Source organism: Gopherus evgoodei, chromosome 2, assembly GCF_007399415.2.
Source record: "Gopherus evgoodei ecotype Sinaloan lineage chromosome 2, rGopEvg1_v1.p, whole genome shotgun sequence".
In the NCBI taxonomy this organism is placed as follows: domain Eukaryota; kingdom Metazoa; phylum Chordata; order Testudines; family Testudinidae; genus Gopherus; species Gopherus evgoodei.
The window spans coordinates 17,115,695-17,137,539 of NC_044323.1; the positions used below are offsets into that span (position 1 = coordinate 17,115,695).

The following is a 21,845-nucleotide window of genomic DNA, read 5'->3' on the forward strand; positions in this document are numbered from 1 at the left end:
TGTTACATAAAAACTCCATGTTTGTAATCCTAAAATATGTGATGGCTCCCACAGATCCTAATTTCTTCATGGCGTTTGTGTGGCTATACTTGACAATTTGGAAGCAGATAAGGAAATAGGGCTGAAAACATGTTCCTTGACATTTTCCCTGTGATGGGATTGGCCATGGTAGAGATTTCCTTCAAATGCAGAGTACTATAATAGAAAACATCCGTTCAGATACGACATAGAATGCCAATTACACAGAAAGGAATGGGAGATACTGTGTTACTGCGTAATCTGGACCAGTGAGTGGTGGTATAAAACATGAGACCAAAAGCTATTTGAACACTGCAGTAATTACCTAAAATGCTCTGCCTCGAACGTTGATATTATGAAGAGAAATTGATGCATAGAAATAAGGAAAACAGAGCTGTGCATTTCCTGAACATTATGGGCAAAGATAGAACATCAGTGACAGCCTATCATTAAGATCCAACTCTATCCAGGCCACATGAGCCATTTCATAATTATATTTTGAATTTACTATAAATAACTCAAGAACTGTTCCTAACATTATTAACTGCAGTTGTTGGTGAAAGTATCTTCTGCTGATCTTAACTAGCCTGTTTTTTTGTATGTAATAAATACAAGCTGGCTGTATTTTTTCATGTGCCTTCACCATGTATCCAAGATCTGCCCTAAAGGTGACCCAGTAACTGGAGCAGTGTGTGCCATGTTTTACGTATATTTAAAGTCAAATGGCTGTCTCTCTGACTGTCCCTGGGCCATTGATCCAATCTGCAGTCCATTAGCATTCAGATGGAATAAGTAATTAGACAGAGTGTCAGAAAATGATTGCAAAACAAACCACTTAAACCTAGTGGTTAATCTGTATATTAATTGTATTGAAAGCCCTGCTAATACTGATTTAATTGCCATGCCTTTGGTAATCTGGATTATAGTTAATATTTTAAAAACAAATGCTGTCTCATTAATGCAGAAAGCATTTGTGTGGGAGCACTTTCATATACCGGTTGGTGTCAAGAAGAGCATCTCAAAGTACTTAAATGAAGTTTTGGGGGTTATCATAGCACAACTGGGGCCTAACTCAGATGTCACATACACAGATTTTATACCAGTGTAACTCTGTCAACTTAGAGTTCCTCCTGATTTGTATTATACCAGAGGAAATGAGATCAAATCAGGCCCCTGGAATTTAGGATTAAGAGGCAAGTCCATCCCCTAATTGTCTTGAAGCCCCTAAAGCAGAAAAATTCTGCCTGTCACATCATCAACCATGTTTTAATTGGCAACTGTACCTTACATTCCTGTTGTCGTAAGCTATTGTTACCCTCCCTTTCTCTGCCTCCCCAAAATATTGATTCTTGGCAGTGTCACTCATCCAGCTGCCTAAAGGGAAAATACTAGCTATTGCCAGATGTTAATTGCCTGTTGTGTAAGTGATGCATGACTAAATAGCTCACTCTTGGTTTAGATTTCTTGTTGCCTCAGCTATTACAGTCTGGATCTTATCCTTGATTACATCTGTGTTTTTAGGGTTTTATTTACCAGAGCATCTTATGAAATGCTGCTTTATTTCTGTTGATAAGTGGCCACAACATTGTAAAAATCTGTGATAGTTATCTCAACATTCCCATATTAAATCCTTGTTGTTGTTTGTTACTTTTGCCTAGAATTGCCAATGCAAATCTTAAAGCCAGCAACCTTTGCGGACACCATACACTATCCTTTGCTACTGGTTGTGTAAGTTTTCTTATTTTTATTTGTAATCTGTAATTCTTATTTTTACTTGTAAACACCTAAAAGCAACCAAGATCAGTGCCACAGTGGGCTAGGTGCTATACAAACGGAGGATAAAAGATGATCCATGCACTGAAGAATTTACAATTCAAGGCTCCTATTCTGTGAAGAATTACACACATGCTTAGTTGTACACACTCTGCGTATTGCCATTGACTTAGGGGAAAACATACTGCATTTTTAAGAGATCTCTTACACTTAGCCAAGTGCAACGTTGGGTACCAACCACACACAATACTCCCTTCACACTATGCCAAATTCTTTAGGGCTCATTTACATTGGCAGTGTTATATTGGCTCTTTAATGTGGCTTGTGTAGTCGCTCTAAAAAACCCACCTCCATGAGGGGCATAGTTACCAGCACTGGGAGCATGGCTCCCAGCACTGGTGCACTGTCTAAACTGGCGCTTTTCAGCGGTGAAACTCACTGCAATCGGGGTTGTTTTTTCACACCGCTGAGCAAAAAAGTTGCAGCGCTGTAAAGCTCCAGTAGACAAGCCCTTAGACCAAGGTCCATCTACAAAGCAAGTAGGATTCCACGGCCGCAAGTCTCAGAACCCTGAGCTACAGACTTTGCTACAGCCCTAAAAATAGCTGGGAAGACATTCAGGCTCCATCTGTAGCTATTTTTAGTGCACAGCGTGAGCCCACGTCTAGACCTAGGCTTTGAGACTTGCTGCCATGGGGTCCGACTGACTGTGTAGACACACCCTAAAGACCTTCAGAGTTAAAGCTAGAGTGATAGCAGACCCAAACCCATTGGGATCATGCTATTTCAGGATGATAAAGGAGATGTCTTATGAAAGAACTGCTCTAGGGTGACCAGATGTCCCGATTTTATAGAGACAGTCCCAATTTTGGGGTCTTTTTCTTATATAGGCTCCTATTACCCCCCCCCCCCCCCACCGTCCTGATTTTTCACACTTGCTGTCTGGTCACCCTAAACTGCTTAAAAAAAAAACAACCCCAGCAATTGTTTTAAAATTCACATCTTGCTACCTTTTGGGTGAAACTCAGGGGACAAGCTACAGAGTTTCCAGACTGCTACAGGAATATGGAACTTCCTTAAAGAGCTTCAAACAGATTTTTCACCGAACAATTTGCGTCATCTCTCCACCACAAATAACAGTGCTGGCTCCACTCCACTCTTCCAAATTGGCTATTATCTCTCTCAAACCTGGCTACAAACACTGTAAATTGCCTTGGGCAAAAATGGACAAGGCCTTAATGAAAATTCACTTTAAACCTAGCAGAATTGTGAAATCAGCTTTTCTCAATACTGCAACTATTACAGGGGATCATTTTTATCTAACGTAAACCCACTGCACACCCTCCCCTCCCCTGGCTCCTCAATAGTATCATATCAGGGGATGGATCTCTTAGCAGGACTGGGGGAGCCCACGCACATTGGAATATTACGTTCGGGGATGGGTTGTCTTCAGGGGTGAAAGTAACTGAAAGGACTTACCAGTACTGCCGGAGTCCTGAGGGTGGCGTGGCTGCATCTGGAAGAGGCGGGGCCTCTCAAGATTCAAAGGCCCTGGGGCACCGGCTGTGGCTGGGAGCCCTAGGGCCTTTAAATCAACCCGGGACTCCCAGCTGCAGAGGTGGCTGGGGACTCGGGGGCAAATTAAAGGGCCCAGGGCTCCAGCCGCCGCGGAGCCCCGAGCCCTTAAACACCCCCCCCCTCCCAGCAGCTCCGGCGACTGGGCTGGGGCCAGGATTTAAAGGGCTCTGGGCTCCCTGCAGCCGCGGGAGCTCTGAGACCTTTAAATCCCAGCCCTAGCACGGCTGCTGGAACTGCAGGGATGGATTTAAAGGGCTCTGGACTCCCTGCAGCCATAGGAGCTCTGAGCCCTTTAAATCCCAGCCCCAGCGTAGCTGCCAGAGCTGCGGGAGGGAGATTTAAAGGGCTCTGGAGTCCCCGCAGCCACAGGAGCTCTGAGCCCTTTAAATCCTGGCCCCAGCTTGGGTGCCGGAGCTGTTGGGGGGAATTGGCCCCAGTGCGGCTGCTGGAGCTGCGGGGGGGAATTTAAAGGACTCTGGGCTCCCCGCAGCCATGGGAGCTCCGAGCCCTTTAAATCCCAGTCCCAGCGCAGCTGCATGAGCTGCGGGGGGGGGAGGGAATTTAAAGGGCTCTGGGCTCCCTGGCGGGGAGCCCAGAACCCTTTAAATCCCCGCCGCGGAAGCTGCTGCGGTCCGGCACAGCGTACTGGCCCTTGTCGGTATGCCGTGCCGGACAGTACCAGCTTACTTTCACCTCTGGTTGTCTTCCTGTTAAACTGTGGCAGCCACTGGTGGGGAATAGTGACATGTTTACTTTTTAATGGGCTATTGTAGCCTCTGCAAAAGCTTAAACCTATAGTTATTCTGCCCTGTGGTCCTAGAAATAGCAGTGAATAACCAGCCACCCCCCTCCAAATGGTGCCTTCCTCATAGCAGCACCAAACTATTAATGCCATCTAGCCCAACAATTGGACCGTCCTTACAGCTTGTCCACTGAGTCATTAAGGCCCAGATCCTCAAATATTTTCAGGCACCTAACTCCCATTGATTTCAAGCAGGGATGCACTTTGCCGAGAAAAAGGAGTCTGATATCGGAATGAAGGAGGCAAAGATGCATTGCGAATGAATTCCAAAACATCATCCTGCAGCTTCTTTCAATGAAGAACAAAAACACTGCAATAAACAGACTGCCTCATCACAAAATTACTTCAGCAAAAACGTACTTCATTATAAAAGTGCTTGAGGAAGATTGGTACTCATCAAGCTAACGACACTTGATTAGGCTGCCTCTGAAAGTGGATGCTCCTGGGCCTTTGTGGAGCAAATGCAAATAACTAAAGTCATATGCATGTTAAAAAATTGAGATATTTTCTTGTGTCTCTGAAAGCCCATAAAAGGAACTGAAGTAGGTGGAAATGCCAGTATCCCTAGTCATTTAGAACTAACTCTACAAAATCTCCTGTCTCTTGCTCACCCTATTTCTGTGGGTGCATTGTAATTTCTGCTTTGTATGGAGAGTTTGAGAAGTTTGAGAAGCTCAGCTCAGTGCTGTTTGCAGTGTTCGTGTGGTCTTGTGTGTTTCTTGTGATCATTTAGGACTAAGTGCCCCCAAAGAGCATGAAATCTAAAGCCTTGATCCTTCAAAGAGATCTGTATTGGTGGGACCCGATTTGGGGGTGGGGGTGGGAGAAGTCTGCCCTGCTCACCCGCTGCAACTGTTATTAAAGTCAATTGTTTTATCACCAGTTTGTTTTTTAATTTGCCTTTCCCTTGTATCTATTTTAAGAAATAGTGACATCAAGTGACTGACCGTCACATCTATAGCCACTATCCAACACTCCTGCAGGAGAGGGGAGGTTTATGATGGGTGACAAGAGTCTAACAACTCAATAGGCTTTTCTGCAGTGCTCCCAGGCTAGGCCCTCCCAGTTAACCTCTGCCAGGAACCCCACAGGAGTTCAGTCCCTACACACTGGAGGGATGAGAGAGAAAGAAAGAAATATAGGTTGGCTCCAGCTCCTCAAGTCGTGTATAATGGCATAACTCCATTAATCTCAGTGGAGCTGTGCCACTTTGGCCAAGTTGAGGATCTGGCCCATTTATGTGTATGCTTCCTAGTTTCACAAAATGCTCCAATATCATGGTGGTGGTTGCCATATAAGAATCTAGATACATAGCTAGGAAAACCTTCCTGCAGCTTCTGTGCCTGCCTCCAAAACCATTCCACACACCAGATCTCCCTGCGACAGTTCTGTATGAAGATGGATATCATGGCTTTCTTGTTAAAATCACCAAAAGTCACCTTATAACATATGTAGCATCAGTGCAAGCTGGTCTGCAAATTCCCCTTTAAAAGGAGAGACTGTATTGTCACTTTCAAAAGAGATTATGTGGCATGAAAGGTCTCTAGTCTTGGGCAGCCTTGACATTGTTCCACTGAGCATGAGTAAGATGCATTTAGTTTGTCTGTTTTTGTTTCAGTGACGGAACACCTGGTAGCCAGAGTGTAACAGAAAAGTTTGAAGTGAATTGGGAAAGCGTGCTGGTCAGCTCACACAATGCAATTGTCATGAAGTTTGATGGCCGGGGCAGTGGATTCCAAGGCACTAAGTTGTTACATGAAGTTAAAAGAAGATTGGCCCTTTTGGAGGAGAAGGATCAGTTGGAAGCTGTCCGGTGAATGACACTGTCCTTACAGAAATAAATTGCATTTATAATTGAAATGTATTCTCAAAGGCTCCGCCGCTGTATCTGGACACTAGAAAATACTCAAAGGCCCTGATCCTGCAACGAGAACTATGTCGGTGGGACCTCACTGAAGTCAACAGGGATCTGTGAGGGTGGGGGTGGGAAAGTTCTGCTCACACAGTTCTCTTCCAGGATCAGGGTCTCCCCGAGAGGGAGCCATGTTCATCTGACCACCCTGCCTAGGTGCTGCAACCAGAGCTGAACTGTTGTTAAAGTCAATCGTTTTATCTCTCTAGGTACCACTCAGCGATGCATCTCCTCCTATCTGAATGCTGTTGTGTAAACAATTGAAGAAAGTGCAAATACACTCTTGTATATTTCAATATGGGGAGTAAAATGTCAGCTAAATAATGACTCCATATATAAGCGAAAAAACTTTTGCTGATGTTAACATTAATAGGGACGAAGCTAAAGGGCTTACCTTTTAAAAGTTCAAGGGTCTGCTTTTAAATATTCGGGGGAGGGAGAGGAGGAGGAATCTTTTTTAAAAAATGATTGGGTTCAGTTGAAGGCCCGTTCAGTTGTTAACAAAAGGAATTGCTGGAGTCCCGTGAGGTCTTCCACAGAGGTGTTGCAAAAGCACCAGAGTAATGCATGCCATGTGACTACAGCAATAGCCTAATATATAGGAATGGGGGCTCCATGCCATTAGGAAGCTAGTTCGGTTGATAAAAATATATACTTGGTCTCTAAGGAAGTGGGCAAGTATATGGATGATGCTAATGTTTGTTATAATAAATAAACAAACAGCCTTTATTAAGGCTAATAATCTAGCATCAAAATGGTGGATTAAGATGTTTAAGGACTGATGGAAAGATTATTTTAATTAACATTTTGGGGACTGTATTAAAGAGGACTATGAATGTTTCTGAAAAACAAACAAAATTTTTTCTTGCATTTTTAGTTTTACAAATAACTTACAAGGATGTACTTGCTTATAATTACTCTTTTGCTGCACAGGTAGAGACTTTGGCTAAGTTAAATAGCTTCATTTAACAACATTTAAATAACTTCCCCCTGCTTATAGTCAAGTCCAATCCAATCTTACGTTACTGGGGGGAAAAAATTCCCTACTGCTAACACTGTAGAGCTGCTACAGATACAGAAGAGTTAGCTGGATTCTGTGCTTCCCTGTCCATCAGCAACGTTCTGATTTCAGATTCTGTGCCACTGCGGATAAATAACAGAAGGCACAGAAAGAATACTGCTTGATTTTTCGTGCCTGGATTAATTTTGCAGTGCTAGCAGTGGGGGAAAGATCCATCTTCTGATTTGTAAAGTGAAGATAATTTTGATATGGAAGTCATTGCAAGACAATAAATATGGGACCCTGTACTGTTTGCACAGTTACCGTTCTAAGTATATCACACCTTAAGAATGACATCGGGACCATATATAAGTAAGAATTTTGCTACTGGTTCTACAGGTAAGATGTGCTTCCATGATCCAATCAAAATTAACGGAAATTAGGGTGTACCTGGTACATTTTGGCTCACAGGAGGTGTGTTTTGCATGATGTACCTGGAGTATTCCATATCAGGCAAGGCGTTAAAAGATCAAGAACAAATCAAACAGAAAGTTACATGGATTAGCCTATATAATTCACTTGTGGCTTGGGTAATACAACCATCCTAAACTCATGCTGATACAATCTTCAAGCCACACAATGCCATCATGTATTCCATGTATCTAATGGGGTCCTCCTTAACTATTTCTCGTCTGTTTCATATTTTAGGATAATGTTGAAAGAACATTATATTGATAAAATGCGAGTTGCTGTATTTGGGAAGGTAAAATTTTCCTGTGATCCCTACCCTCTGTTGTTGTTTGCTGATGTGTTTCAGCACTTGTGCTTAATCTTGATTTATTGAGCGTACCTGTCGTGGTGGTTTTGTTTTTTGAGACAGGCTGCTTCTTGCTTAGAGATTCTAAAGATGAGAGCTTCCATTTTATCAGCCCATTTAGCAATGTTTCCTTTGAAATTATCTTGAAAAAGAAAAACATCTATTATTTGTGAGGCAAAAATGCAGTCAGATATGAGAAGGGGTTTGTTAGCAGAAATTATTCTGGCTATCGGTATAGAGGTACAGCGGGTGAATAGTGCTGAACGGATAATAGAATCTCTGTCTCAGAGATTGCTTACCAGTTCATAGCAGCCACTGACATGCTAATAACAGTTTTGCTATTAGCACTATTTCTGAAGGTGATGAAGAAAGGAGATGGGTTCTTGGCTTGGTACTAGTTCATTCAGACCTGATGGAAAACATACTAAGGTTGACAATATAGAATGAATGTACCATTGTAGCTTTCAAAACTCAGACCTTACACCCCAAAAATGGGAGTTTTGCCCTAGCAGGGACTGCCGGTTCAGGGTCTAAGTGTAAGCAGTTTGAGTCTGACTGTATGTCTGTTTCAGATGAGACACATCCAGGATCTTTGCTCGCACATTGGGCATTGCAGTAACCAAATTCCATACCAGTGACTGATGGTTTTTAGAGGATGCTGCAGTTTTACAGACTGCAACAGAGCAAGACGCAAATACAGGGCCCAATCCTGGACGCAGACACATAGAGTTCTTTTGAAGACACAAGTGGTCCTCATGGTCCAGATCATTCCTCTCCTTGGGAAGAGCACACAGTAGGAAGTTCTGGGGGAAGTGAGAATTGCCAACAGGAGCTAGGGGGCATAGGCTGTGGGACACACTCTTGAACTTGGCAGTTCCCCAAAGATCCAGAGAAGGCTTGGCCATCTATATGGACTCCCCTGTACCTCTGCACTATCATGGACTCCCATGGCCAGTGCTTTCCTTAGAGACCCTGACTGAGTTATCTTTCCCTCCCATACACTCTTCTCACCCTGGTCTGATGACTCTCCACATCTTGCCCTGCACGGAGATCAGACTGCAGAGGTGTCTGATATCTTTATATAAGGGGGAGGGTCCCCTCTTGTGTACACATCTGCAGGTGGACACTCTCGGCTTATAACTTTTAGCCAGTGGTTAGAATACTCACCCAGGATGTGGGAGATCCAGGTTCAAATCCCACTTCCTCTGACTGGCATGGAGCAAGGATTTGAATCTAGAGCTCCCGCCTCTCAGGTGAGTGCCCTAATCAGTGGGGATTTGAGGTATGCTGGAGTGGGTCTCATTCAGTCGTTCCTGCTGAAGCTGTTCCACTTTGTTTTAAATACTTAGTAGTCATAGGCCAGAAAGTGTGAGAATGACTGTACAGCCCAGAAGTTAGGGCATCCCCCTGGGCTGTGGGAGACCCAATTTCCAGTCCCTTCCAGTGCCTCTGTAATTGTTTATACAAGTGAACAGTTTCCATAGGAGAGATTGAGAGAGATCCTCTCCAGAAAACCCCACAGCCCAGTGGTGAGGATGTCTCCACCATCTCTGTTCTGGGTAAGGCCCGCAGGCAAGATAGGTGCGGGAACACCTAGTTTGAGGATCCTGCTTGGGTAGCAGGACTGAGGCAGCTGTGCACATGAAATGTATGTGCCACGGGACTTTACCAGTGACAACTTATGGGCCTCAGGACGTAGGCACCTGCAGGGTTAGGCAGCAGCTGAGCAGGGTTTGAAGATCTAAATTTTGGCGGTAGGTGCCTAAATCCCTTAGTGGATCTAGTCCAAAGTTATTTAAGTGCAGAAATGGTTGCAGGATCAGGCCCAAAGTTAGGACCCAGGCTTCCACTGCTTACGTGTGCAAAACTCCCATTGAGGTAAAAGGGAAGATTTTCCTGTGTAGGGCCTGCAGGAATCCGGCTTTAGGACCTGGCTAGTGTAGTAACTCTTTGTGGGGCTGTGGCACTGGTTTAGAACCCTGTTTCCCATTCATTAGACTGTGTATTGAAAACACCACTGCCCCACATGCACGTAGGTATACGTAATGCTGGCAGGCTTTTCAGAACGCACCTGACTGTGCGCCAGTACGTCTCAAATTAGCTACCAGCCCGTTACATTGGGAAGCAGAGTTGAATGGGTTTTAATTTAATGAACACTCTACTCTGCTGTACCTCGGCCTGGTGGTATTAGTTGGGCTCATTTTACAGCTAATCCCCACATAGCCACAGCCACGTCTCAGGGAATGTCTGTACTGCAGTCAATGATGTGCCGGCAGCTCATGTAGACATACTCAGCCTTGCTGTGATCTAGACTGCTAAAATAGCTGTGCAGCTCCAGCAGCCTGGACCAGGTGGGGTTGTACAGCCCATGCTTCAGCCCGTGTTAGCAAGCTATCTAGATTAAAGTGAGTTCAGGTATGTCTACACATGCTGCAGTCATACCTCAGACATATCCCAGATTATAAGCATTCTAGACAGGAAGCCGTTTTTGCATTCTCACTAACACGTGTGTCTGTCCGTACTCTAGGATTACGGGGGCTACCTGAGCGCTTTTATTCTCCCAGCTGGTGAAGAGAATCAAGTCTTCACGTGCGGAGCTGCTCTTTCTCCATTGACAGACTTGAAATTATACGGTAAATGCCACTCTCCGGAGGCCACAAAATGCCAGCTCCCAGCCACCAGTGACATTCCCACCCTCCCCTTACTAGGTCTCCCTTCTCTTTGTTTTTTAAAACCTGGCTTCTGCCTCTCCCGGTGTCTTTGGTGTTTGTCTATTTCGAGCCAGACTGTAAGCCCTTTATTTCCATGAGTGAGCTGGCCCCTTCACTTCCATGGGATGAGTCCCCTGCATAAATAAGTAAGAGCTCCGCAATACAGCCTCAGACAGTAGGCTCCTTAAGGTAGGGACCCTGTGTCCTTCTGTATCTTATGCCATGCTGAGCACACATGAAATAAAGAGTAACAATGGTAATGACTGCAAAGTGCAGCCATCCACATCGCCACTGCCTACCCCAGTAATTCTAGCTCACCCATAATAGCATAAATAGAATCATAGAATCGTAGGGTTGAAAGGGACTTTGAAAGGTCAACTAGTCCAGTCCTCTGCACTCATGGCAGGACTAGGTATTATCTAGACCAGGGATCAGCAACCTTTGGGCACGTGGTCCATCAGGGAAATCCGCTGGTGGGCCAGGACGGTTTGTTTACCTGCAGCATATGCAGATTCAACCGATCGCAGCTCCCACTGGCCACGGTTCGCCGTTCCAGGCCGATGGGGGCTGCAGGAAGTGGCAGCCAGCACCTCCCTTGGCCCAGGCTGCTTCCCGCAGCCCCACTGGCCTGGAACGGCGAACCGCGGCCAGTGGGAGCTGCGATCAGCTAAACCTGCAGACGCTGCAGGTAAAGAAACCATCCCGGCTCACCAGCGGATTTCCCTGATGGGCCGCATGCCAAAGGTTGCTGATCTCTGATCTAGACCATCCCTGACAGGTTTTTGTCTAACCTGCTCTTAAAAATCTTTAATGATGGAGATTCCGCAACCTCCCTAGCAATTTATTCCTGTGCTTAACCACCCTGACAGGAAGTTTTTCCTTATGTCCAACTCAAACTTCCCTTGCTGCAATTTAAGCCCATTGCCTCCTGTCCTATCCTCAGAGGTTAAGAACAACATCTTTTCTCACTCCTCTTTAACGATTATCATATCCCCTTTCAGTCTTCTCTTCTCCAGACTAAACAAACTCAATTATTTTAATTTTCCCTTATAGGTCATGTTTTCTAGATGTTTAATCATTTTTGTTGCTCTTCTCTGGACTTTCTCCAATTTGTCCAGAACAGGACACGATACTCCAGCTGAGCCTAATCAGCACTGAGTAGAGCAGAAAAATTACGTCTCATGTCTTGCTTACAACTCTCCTGCTAATACATCCCAGGATGACATTTGCTTTTTTTGGCAACAGTGTTACACTGTTGACTCATATTTAGCTTGTGATCCACTGTAACCCCCAGGTCCCTTTCTGCAGTACCCCTTCTTAGGCAGTCATTTCCCATGTTGTATGTGAAAGCAGCAAAGAATCCTGTGGCACCTTATAGACTAACAGACGTTTTGGAGCATGAGCTTTCGTGGGTGAATACCCACTTCCTCAGATGCATGTCATGTCATGTCATGACATGCATCTGAGGAGGTGGGTATTCACCCACGAAAGCTCATGCTCCAAAACGTCTGTTAGTCTATAAGGTGCCACAGAATTCTTTGCTGCTTTTACAGATCCAGACTAACACGGCTACCCCTCTGATACTTGACACCATGTTGTATGTGTGCAACTGATTGTTGCTTCCTAAGCAGAGTACTTTGCATTTGTATTTATTGAATTTCTTCCTATTTATTTCAGACCTTTTCTCCAGTTAGTCCAGAACATTTTGAATTTTAATCCTATGCTCCAAAGCACTTACAACCCCTCCCATCTTAGTATCATCCACAAACTTAATAAGTATTCTCTCTATGCCATTATCTAAATCATTGATGATGTTATTGAATAGAACCGGACGCAGAACTGATCCCTGCCAGATCCCACTTGATATGGCCTTCCAGCTGGACTGTGAACCTCTGATAACTACTCCCTGAGAATGATTTTCCAACCAGTTATGCACCCACCTTATGGTAGCTCCATCTAGGTTGTATTTCCCTAGTTTGTTTATGAGGTTGTGCGAGAATATCATAAGCCTTACTAAAGTCAAGATATACCTTATCATCTTACAAACGTGTGATAAACAAACACATACAAATGTGTGATAAACACAACCCAGACACTTATCAAAAAGGTTTGTTCAGTACTAGTGCTTGAACTCCAAACTGTCCCACCCTGTTTAACGTTATACATTCTGGCTAGGTTTTAAAGCAGCGTGCATCAGCTTGTGCCTGCAAATGGACACATTTGCCTAATTGCAGACTCACCTTCTGATGTAGCTTTGTGAGCTTGATAAATGGTTTGGTCACATGGTTTGGTTAAATGAAGGGGTTTGAATAAGGTCTAAATAGAGACTCACCAGCCCAGTTCTGTGCATGGGCAGACTCCTGCGCCTGCCCAGCGCTGCACTGGGGAGCCCCACAGGACCTTGCTCATGTGGAGGGCCTTGGAGGATCTGGGCTTTATTCATTGACTCTCACATTTCTGGGTCTGCAAATTCTCACTGTTGCCTGTATCAGCACATTGGAAACTCAAACTTGAAATCTTCTTCCAAAGGCCAAATATTCCCATCACTATTTGCAAAGGGCTGCTCCCATTTAGCCAAGGAGAAACTGATTTAAGGTCATCTTCTTGCCTCTCCCATCAAAGGACACCTCTAAGGGGAAGCTATTCCATTCCCATCCAGTAGACCTATATATGGATTTTCCTCCTAGCTGCTGGAAGGCACAGCAGCCTCCCTGTCTCCCCTCCATTTCTCCCCTTGGCCGGTTACTCAGTGGGACTGATACTCTCTCATTTTGCACTGGTGTAAATCAGGAGTAGCTCCATTAAAATTAAAGTGCTACTCCTGCGTTAGGGCCCCTGCAACTTCCATTGAGGCCAATGAGAACATTCCGATGGACTTCAACTGGAGTTGGATCAGCCCTTGAGTGAAAATGGATAACTTGTAGCTCTCAATATATTTCAGATGCATTCGGAAATCAATAGCAGTGCCCCCCTGTGACTAATATAATGGCTCTGTATATACACTGATGGCAAAAGGCCACGTAGCACAGTGGAGCACGTGCTAGCTGTATGTACAAAGGGTTGGCATTACAAATGTGTTTTGACTATTCTTTTATTATAATTAAGTTTTCTCTGTCAATGTTATTACAGACGGAGTCATTAATTCTGACCAGGCTTCTAAAACAAAACAAAAACAAGAGAGTCTAAAACATTTCTCATTTCATGAAAGCTAAGCCAGAAAACGTGGCTTTTATTTTTGGAACGGACTGCACTGGAGTCAAAACTGACCAATGTGTTTTTTTTATTTCTTTTCAAGCGTCTGCCTTTTCTGAAAGGTATTTGGGACTACATGGCATTGATAACAGAGCATATGAGGTAACTGCATGGAGTTGAGAATGGAGCTTTGAGTCAGTGTACACACTTTCATGACAAAATGTTAAACCTTTCTTTAACTTTTTAACCTTGTCTTCTTATGTGCAATTTGGGGGGGAGGAGGGAAATACCAAAACCAAGAGCTGAGAGTAGTAAAAAGGTCTTTGTTTGAAAGTTATTTCGGCTTTAAGTTTACAGACTGACTAGCTGTTTTGGGTTCCTTGAATTTAGTGGTAAAGTAATTAATAGCCTTGTCATTCGTTAATCCTCAGGCTACCCCTCTAAAGTAGTTAGGTATTATAAGCCCCATTTTACAGGTGGGAAATCTGAGGCAGAGAGGTTGAGTGACTTGTCCATGGCCACAGGATGAATCAGTACCAAAGCTCTGGTTAGAACGCTGTTCTAGTGCTCAGCCCATTAGATCACGCGTTTAAGCTACAGTCCATTTAAAGTCCCTTTAACATTTCACCAAGGACGACCTGCTGATGGTGGTAAGCACAGATTGGTGTGTTTCTGAATTCTGAAGCTTGAGTGGCTGGTAAGCATAATTCTGGGCTTGAGTCTAGCAGGGTTTAAAATATAGATAGCTCATTAGATAGAGTGTTATTGTTCAGGGTGCGAGGGAGGCTCAATGGGTGTGAATGCTTCAGCTACCCTGAGGAAACTAGAAAAGAGTAGCTACATGGAGGGAAAGGGTCACCAGGCTGTGTCTGTAAAGTGCTGAAAAATTGGTGCTAAGCTTGCACACAGCCCAATGAAATGGATTTTGCAGAGGCATTCACCACTGGGGTTTGAAATAACTGCCCACTTCACAGCAAAGAAAAATCAGCCAGAGCCCCTGTGCTCCTCCTTAAGAGATAGGACTCGTGGGTAGGTGATCCTTGTAGTGAATTTACTGGCCCTCTGAAATTTCACAAGCATCGTTAGGCCATGGTGGATTTTTTTTATTCTAGAAAGTTGAAGGAAAATGAAAGGGGTTCCAAAGCAATCAGTGTTCTCATTTGGATGTAGTGCAAAATAGCTTGGCTGTATGTTTCAGAAGGTTGGTTTGGGTAAGTACTGGTACTTTTGACTTGCTTGGGGAGGGAACCATTTAACTGTTAAACGTCATTGACTGCATCTGTGAAACATCGCAATGTTCTAAGTGTGGCCTGCTGTGCCAGACACTGATGTAACGTGTGCTTCCTAAACACCACAACTGGACCATGCACTCTCTAGGAATCAAGGGGCATAAGACTGCCATTTCCTGAGCCCTGGAACTGTGATGTGGAATTTATAAAGGCCGCATGGCCCAAGGCCTGATGCAGACTTTACAAGCCATATTATTCTCCTGGAGGCAATGTTATAAGGGAGGGAGCAGCATGAAGGAACTAGATGAGAACGAAGAGACAAAGAGTCTGGGTGGAAGGATGTTCCCTGCTGGGTTTTTTTCACCTGTGTATGCTTACATTCGGGTTTCCTTTTGTTTCCCCCCTGCCCCCAAGTCTGCTTGATAACTCCATTTACTGCTTAAATGCAAATTAAACCAAACACATATTCCTTTGTTTAGGACAGATTTGTTTGCTGACTTCTGCCTGGGCAGGGATATGGGGAGCATGTGCTAATAATATCAGAATCTTATAACTTATGTTGCTCTATATATTTCACCATGACAGTGCTGACAAGCAATTTATGAGTTTTCAAATGATACCTCACAAGGCATACTTTGTACAAAGATTATTATAATTGTGTGTAAGGTGTGAATACAGGGGTGCATCCATCACATCCGCCATCTACTGCTGGGGCAGGATTGGTCATGAAGGGCAGGAAAAGGTTAGAGAAATGGACAGCATAATCCCTACTCTATTCTGTTGCTGTAATGAGTCAAGCTGCCAAGAGGAAGAGGTTGGAATGATATCAGCTTGTTATTCTGGTGATCAGATATAAAACAGAGTTAAGTACTAATTTGCTATGTATACAGAAATCACCAATTTCTGGCATGATGCTTAATCTTACCTGCAATTTTTATCTTCACAGATCACCAAATTAGCACACAGAGTCTCATTACTGAAAGATCAAAAGTTTTTGATCATTCATGCCACATCTGATGGTAAGTAAACTCACTATTTTAGTGCAATACATTGTATACTTTATGAGACTCTTTGATTTTTTTCTTAATTAAATTTGTCACTTTTATGCATTTATTGATACTAATCTGATTTTACAGAAAAAATCCATTTCCAGCATACTGCAGACCTTATTACACACCTAATTAGGACAAAGGCTAATTACAGCTTGCAGGTACAGTATATGTGTGTTTCCATTTTTCATACTTAAATAGTCACTTGCACTTTAAACAGAAAACAGATGTTATGAAGTAAGCTTTAGAAAGCCCTCACTGTATATACAATACAATATAAAAATACAAATAGAACAGTAATACTAAGTTATATGTATATTATATAGTTTCTCTCTCACACTCTCTCTCTCTCTCACACACACACATATTATATCATTATTTAGATTTGGTCCAGTACTGCACAGTTGTTAGCACTCAATGCAGAGGTGAAAGTAAGCTGGTACAGTACGGTATGGCTTGCTGTCAAGAGCCGATACGCCGTGCCAGACTGGACCGGCTTCCCTGGCGGTGATGTAAAGGGCCCGGTGCTCCAGCCTCTGGCCCTTTAAATCGCCACTGGAGCCCAGCTGTTGGAGCCCCAGGGCTCGGGCAACCAGGCTTGGGCGGGGATATAAAGAGCCCAGAGCTCTGCCCACTGCGGGGAGCCCCCGGCCATTTAAATCACTGCCAGAGTGCCGGCAGCCGCTATCCCAGGGCAGCGGTGGCAGAGCTCCGGCAGTGATTTAAAGGGTCAGGGGCTTCAGCCGCTGCGGGGAGCCCCAGGCCCTTTAAAGCGCCGCCAGAGCCCCGAGCTCAAGGAGTGCTTTAAAGGGCTTGGGGCTCCACACAGCGGCTGGAGTTCCAGGCCCCTTAAATCCCTGCCCAAGCCCTGCCGCTGCTACCCTAGCAGTGGCAGGGCTCTGGCGGCCCTTTAAAGATTCCGGGGCTCCCTCAGCGGCGTAGCCCCAGGCCTTTTAAATCACCACCGGAGCCCTGCCGCCCCAGGGTGGCAGCTGCAGGGCTCCTGCGGTGATTTAAAGGGCCCGGAGCTCCGCAGTGGCTTAATTTGCCCCTGAGCACCAGGGCTGCCAGCTGCCTCTGCAGCTGGGAGCTCCAGAGTGATTTAAAGGCCCTTGGGCTCCCAGCCACAGCCAGAGCCCCAGGGCCTTTAAATATTGAAAGGCTCCACCTTTCCTGTTTGAGGCCACGCCTCTTCCATTTGAGGCCACGCCCCGCTCAGGATTCTAGCATACCGGTAAGTCCTTTAAGTTACTTTCACCCCTGGCTCAATGCGTATGTTCTTAGGCTGGGATTCTCAAAGGAATTTGGAATTCAACTCCTGCTGACTTTCAGTGAGAACTAGGAGCAAAGCTCCACATTCCCCTTTGAAAATTACAGCTTTAGAAGTCTGTTATAATCAACTAGCATTCATATAACATGTAAAAAAAATTGCCTGCTAGATCTAAATTAAAAGCGTAGTTGAGATTAAGTGGGACATTTCCTTTATAGAGTTATCAACTTTCCTTCTAACAAAAAATAAATTCCTTTTTCAACAAGTTTGCATTCAACTTTTTAAGTAATAAAACTATTTTAATTCACATTGCAAGGAGTAGATCCTAAGGCCTTGTCTACATAGGACTACACTCATTTAGTTCAACTGGAGGATACCCCTGTGTGGTTACCTTAAGGGCAGGTCTACATTACAAAGTTCTGTCAGCATAGCTGCATCAGTCAGGAATGGGAAAAAACCACCACCACCACCTCCAACGGGCGTAGTTATGCTGGCAACACTCCCAGTTCATGTCCTTCAGGGAGCTGGTGGTACAATGCTGACAGAAAAACTCCTTCTGTCAGCATAAGCTGCATCTACACTAGGGGGATCTGCTAGTGTAGGTATTACCTGCAAAGCATTTGTATTGTAGCTAAGACCTATTTAGGTCTAACTTAAACCTGATCAGAATGTACTTTTAAATTGAAATCAGAGTGTCCACACAGACATTGGCACCAATTTAACTACATTTGTTTAAATTCAGTCTGTTAGTTTAGCCAGTGCAAGACAAGCCCTAAGTGCTCTATGATAGTGTTTGTATTGATGTTTATTAGCTAGAGCTGGGCCTGAGCTGCAGAGGTCAGCTCTGGATGGATCCCAGATGTTCAGATCTGGGACTGCAGTTCGGGCCCATCTCTAACCTGAACGGAAAGCTACTCACGGTCTCCTTGGTTTCTTTGCAGATATACCCCGATGAAAGCCATTACTTTAACAGTGCAGTGCTGGAGCAACACTTGTACAAGTCCCTTGTCAATTTCTTTGTGGACTGTTTCAAAGTTCAGGACAAACTCCCAGTAGTCACACTGAAAGAGGACGAGGAGGAGGATTAACCCTTTTGGTTCGTGCGAAGCACAAGGCCGTTCTTTATAACAATATGCAACTGAATCATTTTCCTGGAGAAAGAAATGTTATGTTGTTAGCATGTATTTAAACGAAACTGAAAGCAGCTCGCCTGCTTTACGGACAGCAACTCCTTCCTGAATGGAAGAACATTACGCATGACGAACTCAGCAGAAACTGCTGTCTGACATGAATCTGTCACAGGCGTCACCGTCTTATTTGCCACAAAATAACTTCTGGAGTAAAAGGATCTCAAGAAATTGGACTTGAAGGACCACCCCAAGAAACTACCTTGAGGACTAGAAGGTTAAATGGCCCTTTTGCATTCAAGAAATGAAGCAGTAGTAATGAAATACATCATCTCTATTAGGGTTACCATAGTTAGCATCCTGTTGTGTCAGATAAAAATAAATGGAAAAGATTATAGCACAATTATTTTAAAGGTACTGATTCATACATATTTGCCTGCTCTCCCCCATGTTTAGAAGATTCATCATTGCAATGGGACATATAGATTCTAATTATACAAAGTATCACTGTAGTTACACTGGTGTTTAATTAGCCTCATGTAATTAATTACTATTTGATATTGTTTTTACCTGTTCCTCTTTACATTTCATCTAATGCTCACCTTATCAGCTTCACAACTTGTCATGGATGTGGAAGAAAACATGCATTGAACTAACTAGACCAGTTGCTGGGTCATGACCCTAGATGTGGTCAGAAAAGGCAGTTGGGGAAGGAGGGGACGCAAGATGTTAATTTTTTATTACAGTGTAAAGCAAAGAAAATCTTGTTCCCTCCCTCCCTGCATGTGCTTATCCTTCAATTATTCTCTGTTAACCTCTCCAAGCACACACACAAATGAATTATTTTGGGGAAGTTCAATGGCTTGTGTTACATAGGAGGTCAGACTCGATCACAGTGATCCCTTCTGCTTTTGGGGTCTATGAATTTAGGCTTAGCTTTGATATAATTTTTACTCTTCTAAAGTAAATGTAAGGGGGTTGCAAACATTTGTTACTTTTAATAAGTGGTCAGAAAAGATTGTGAACTGTTGATCTACACTCTGGTAGAGGGAGTTTGCACCAGATACTTTGCTGATCGTCTTGTGAAGCATTAAAAAAGAAAATCAATGTGGATAGATTTATTTCACATGCTGTCTGCAGCTTAGTTTTGATTTTGGATTCCAAGGCAATGATTATCACGTTCCACTTTTAGTGATATCTTCTGTTTGCAGGAGGTTTGTAAAATCAGAGCATCTAAAATCATACTGGTCTTTGCAGTGGTGGAAAATAATGTTTAAAAACCCATGTGAAAATCTTTCAAAACTCAAAAATCATTCCTTCACCTCCAGTTACCATATCATAAAGATTTTGGCTAGTGTTGCTCCTTGTAAGATATTCTGACCAAATGTACAGCCAGTATTAATATTATATATTTCATTTTGTTGTATATAAAGGAATGTAAGTCAGTTATTTGTCAGGTCTCCAATCCAATATTAGTCTTGTGTTGAGCATGCATGCTATGACCTTCCTTTGCTGATCAGGACTCTTTAGATGTACTAGCTTGGAAATATATCAATTAATGTAATTTATTTTCTTGTTTTGACAACTTGAATATCAGCGCAGGTTTCTACATTTTTACACAGTACTGTGGGTAAACTCACATCCTGACAGCAATGATGATGTATCCATTGTGTTCCTTAATGTGTCAAGTTTTTTTTTATTTTAATCTCTAAGCTTTGACTGCTCGTTGTAATTAGATCATTCTGGACACAATGTTGGTAAATCACAGAAACAATGTAGTTTGGTTTGGGGGATTTTCTTTAATTTACAGTGCATTGATATTTTACGAACAGGAACGACAGTATAAAGCTGCTTTACTTGGCATGATGCCAAAGAGACAATACGAATGCTGTGTGTCCAGGTTTTACTACACTAAATGGGCGCAAAAGTCTGAAATTAACTGGATTGGAAAAACATCAAATCTGCTCTGTCCACAAACTTTTGTAGGAGGACATTTAGGATGTGGCATGGTCGTGTTCGTTCATCCATGAAATAAAACATTATTTTACCACCCTGCTTGCTACTTTTTGTTTTCTAGTTACATACTTAAATAATAGTTACGATACGTTTGATTTCTAACTGAGTTGGAACCCAACCCCCAGCCGAACAGATGCCATATATAGCATCTCAAAGCCACTTACTGCACACCTCACCCTAAGGAGTGATTGCTGTTTCTGAGGAAGACATGAAGTCCTGTAGAATGTGTTCAGTCCAAAAGAACCTCCTAATGTGAGGGCCTCTTTTATTCAACCATCTTTTATGGCAACTGTGCCCTTCGATGTACATTCTCTCACAGGGGAGTCATCAGTGTCCTTTCTACCATCCACCCCCATTCACCTTGGTGCCACCCCAATTCTTGCCTGCCTGTGGCTGAATGGCAAGGACATAGGCCAGTATTCTCAACTAGGGAAGCTTGGCCAAATGGACTTTTAACATCAAGTACAGCAAGTTGCAACAGAGACCATAAAAGAGGTTTAACTCTATTGCCGTCTCTCCCCTGTCTCTTCTGCTGGAAGAACGACGGTTTTCAGGTTAAAGTGAAAGGAATAGGAGTGAGAACGTACTGTTCCAACACTGATTTCCTGTGTGATTATGGGCAAGTTACCTGTGGGTTTGGGTGTTTATCAGTAAAAGGGGAATAATGCCCATCTCTACATGGCACGGAGCTCCTTGGTTACTAGGGAAGGGCTACGTTCTCTTCACATCTTATATGTAGCCTCTCTCAAATTGGAAAAGAATCCTTTATTGTTCTAAACCAGGGGTAGGCAACCTATGGCATGCGTGCCAAAGGCGGCACTCGAGCTGATTTTCAGTGGCACTCACACTGCCCAAGTCCTGGCCACTGGGCCGGGGGGCTCTGCATTTTAATTTAATTTTCAATGAAGCTTCTTAAACATTTTAAAAACCTTATTTACTTTACATACAACCATAGTTTGGTTATATATTATAGACTTATAGAAAGCGACCTTCTACAAACGTTTAAATGTATTACTGGCACGCGAAACCTTAAATTAGAGTGAATAAATGAAGACTCGGCACCCCATTTCTGAAAGGTGGCTGACCCCTGTTCTAAACACTGGTGTAAATTGGAGAGTTTTCTCCCATTACAAGCCTTGGTTACCTTCCTACCCCCTTACATACACGCAAATGTCACACGCTACCCTCCACCGCAGGCTGCTACTTCAAGGGGAGTTGGAAATCTGCACTCCCAGAACTCATTATTCCACCAGAGGATTTTTTTCCTATTATCCCTTTAAAAGCTTAGGGTTGGGTGCTTACTCCTGGAATAAATAGTAGAGGATGGAAGGCACATTTTGCAATTTCATTT

The 21,845-nt window shown here is 43.6% G+C and overlaps 1 protein-coding gene across 6 annotated transcripts in view; it reads left to right on the forward strand.

The window, feature by feature from the left end:
- The window catches only part of DPP6 (dipeptidyl peptidase like 6), an 863,093-nt gene extending 842,565 nt beyond the window's left edge, over positions 1-20,528 (forward strand). For all 6 annotated transcript variants that reach the window (XM_030550076.1, XM_030550078.1, XM_030550079.1 and 3 more), the window contains 8 exons: positions 1,677-1,746; positions 5,790-5,984; positions 7,792-7,846; positions 10,428-10,533; positions 13,907-13,965; positions 15,979-16,051; positions 16,169-16,242; positions 18,293-20,528. In XM_030550076.1, coding sequence (XP_030405936.1) covers positions 1,677-1,746; positions 5,790-5,984; positions 7,792-7,846; positions 10,428-10,533; positions 13,907-13,965; positions 15,979-16,051; positions 16,169-16,242; positions 18,293-18,439 — 779 coding nt within the window. In that variant the 3' untranslated portion in view covers positions 18,440-20,528. The remainder of the gene's footprint in view (positions 1-1,676; positions 1,747-5,789; positions 5,985-7,791; positions 7,847-10,427; positions 10,534-13,906; positions 13,966-15,978; positions 16,052-16,168; positions 16,243-18,292) is intronic.
- The last annotated feature ends 1,317 nt before the right edge of the window (positions 20,529-21,845 follow it).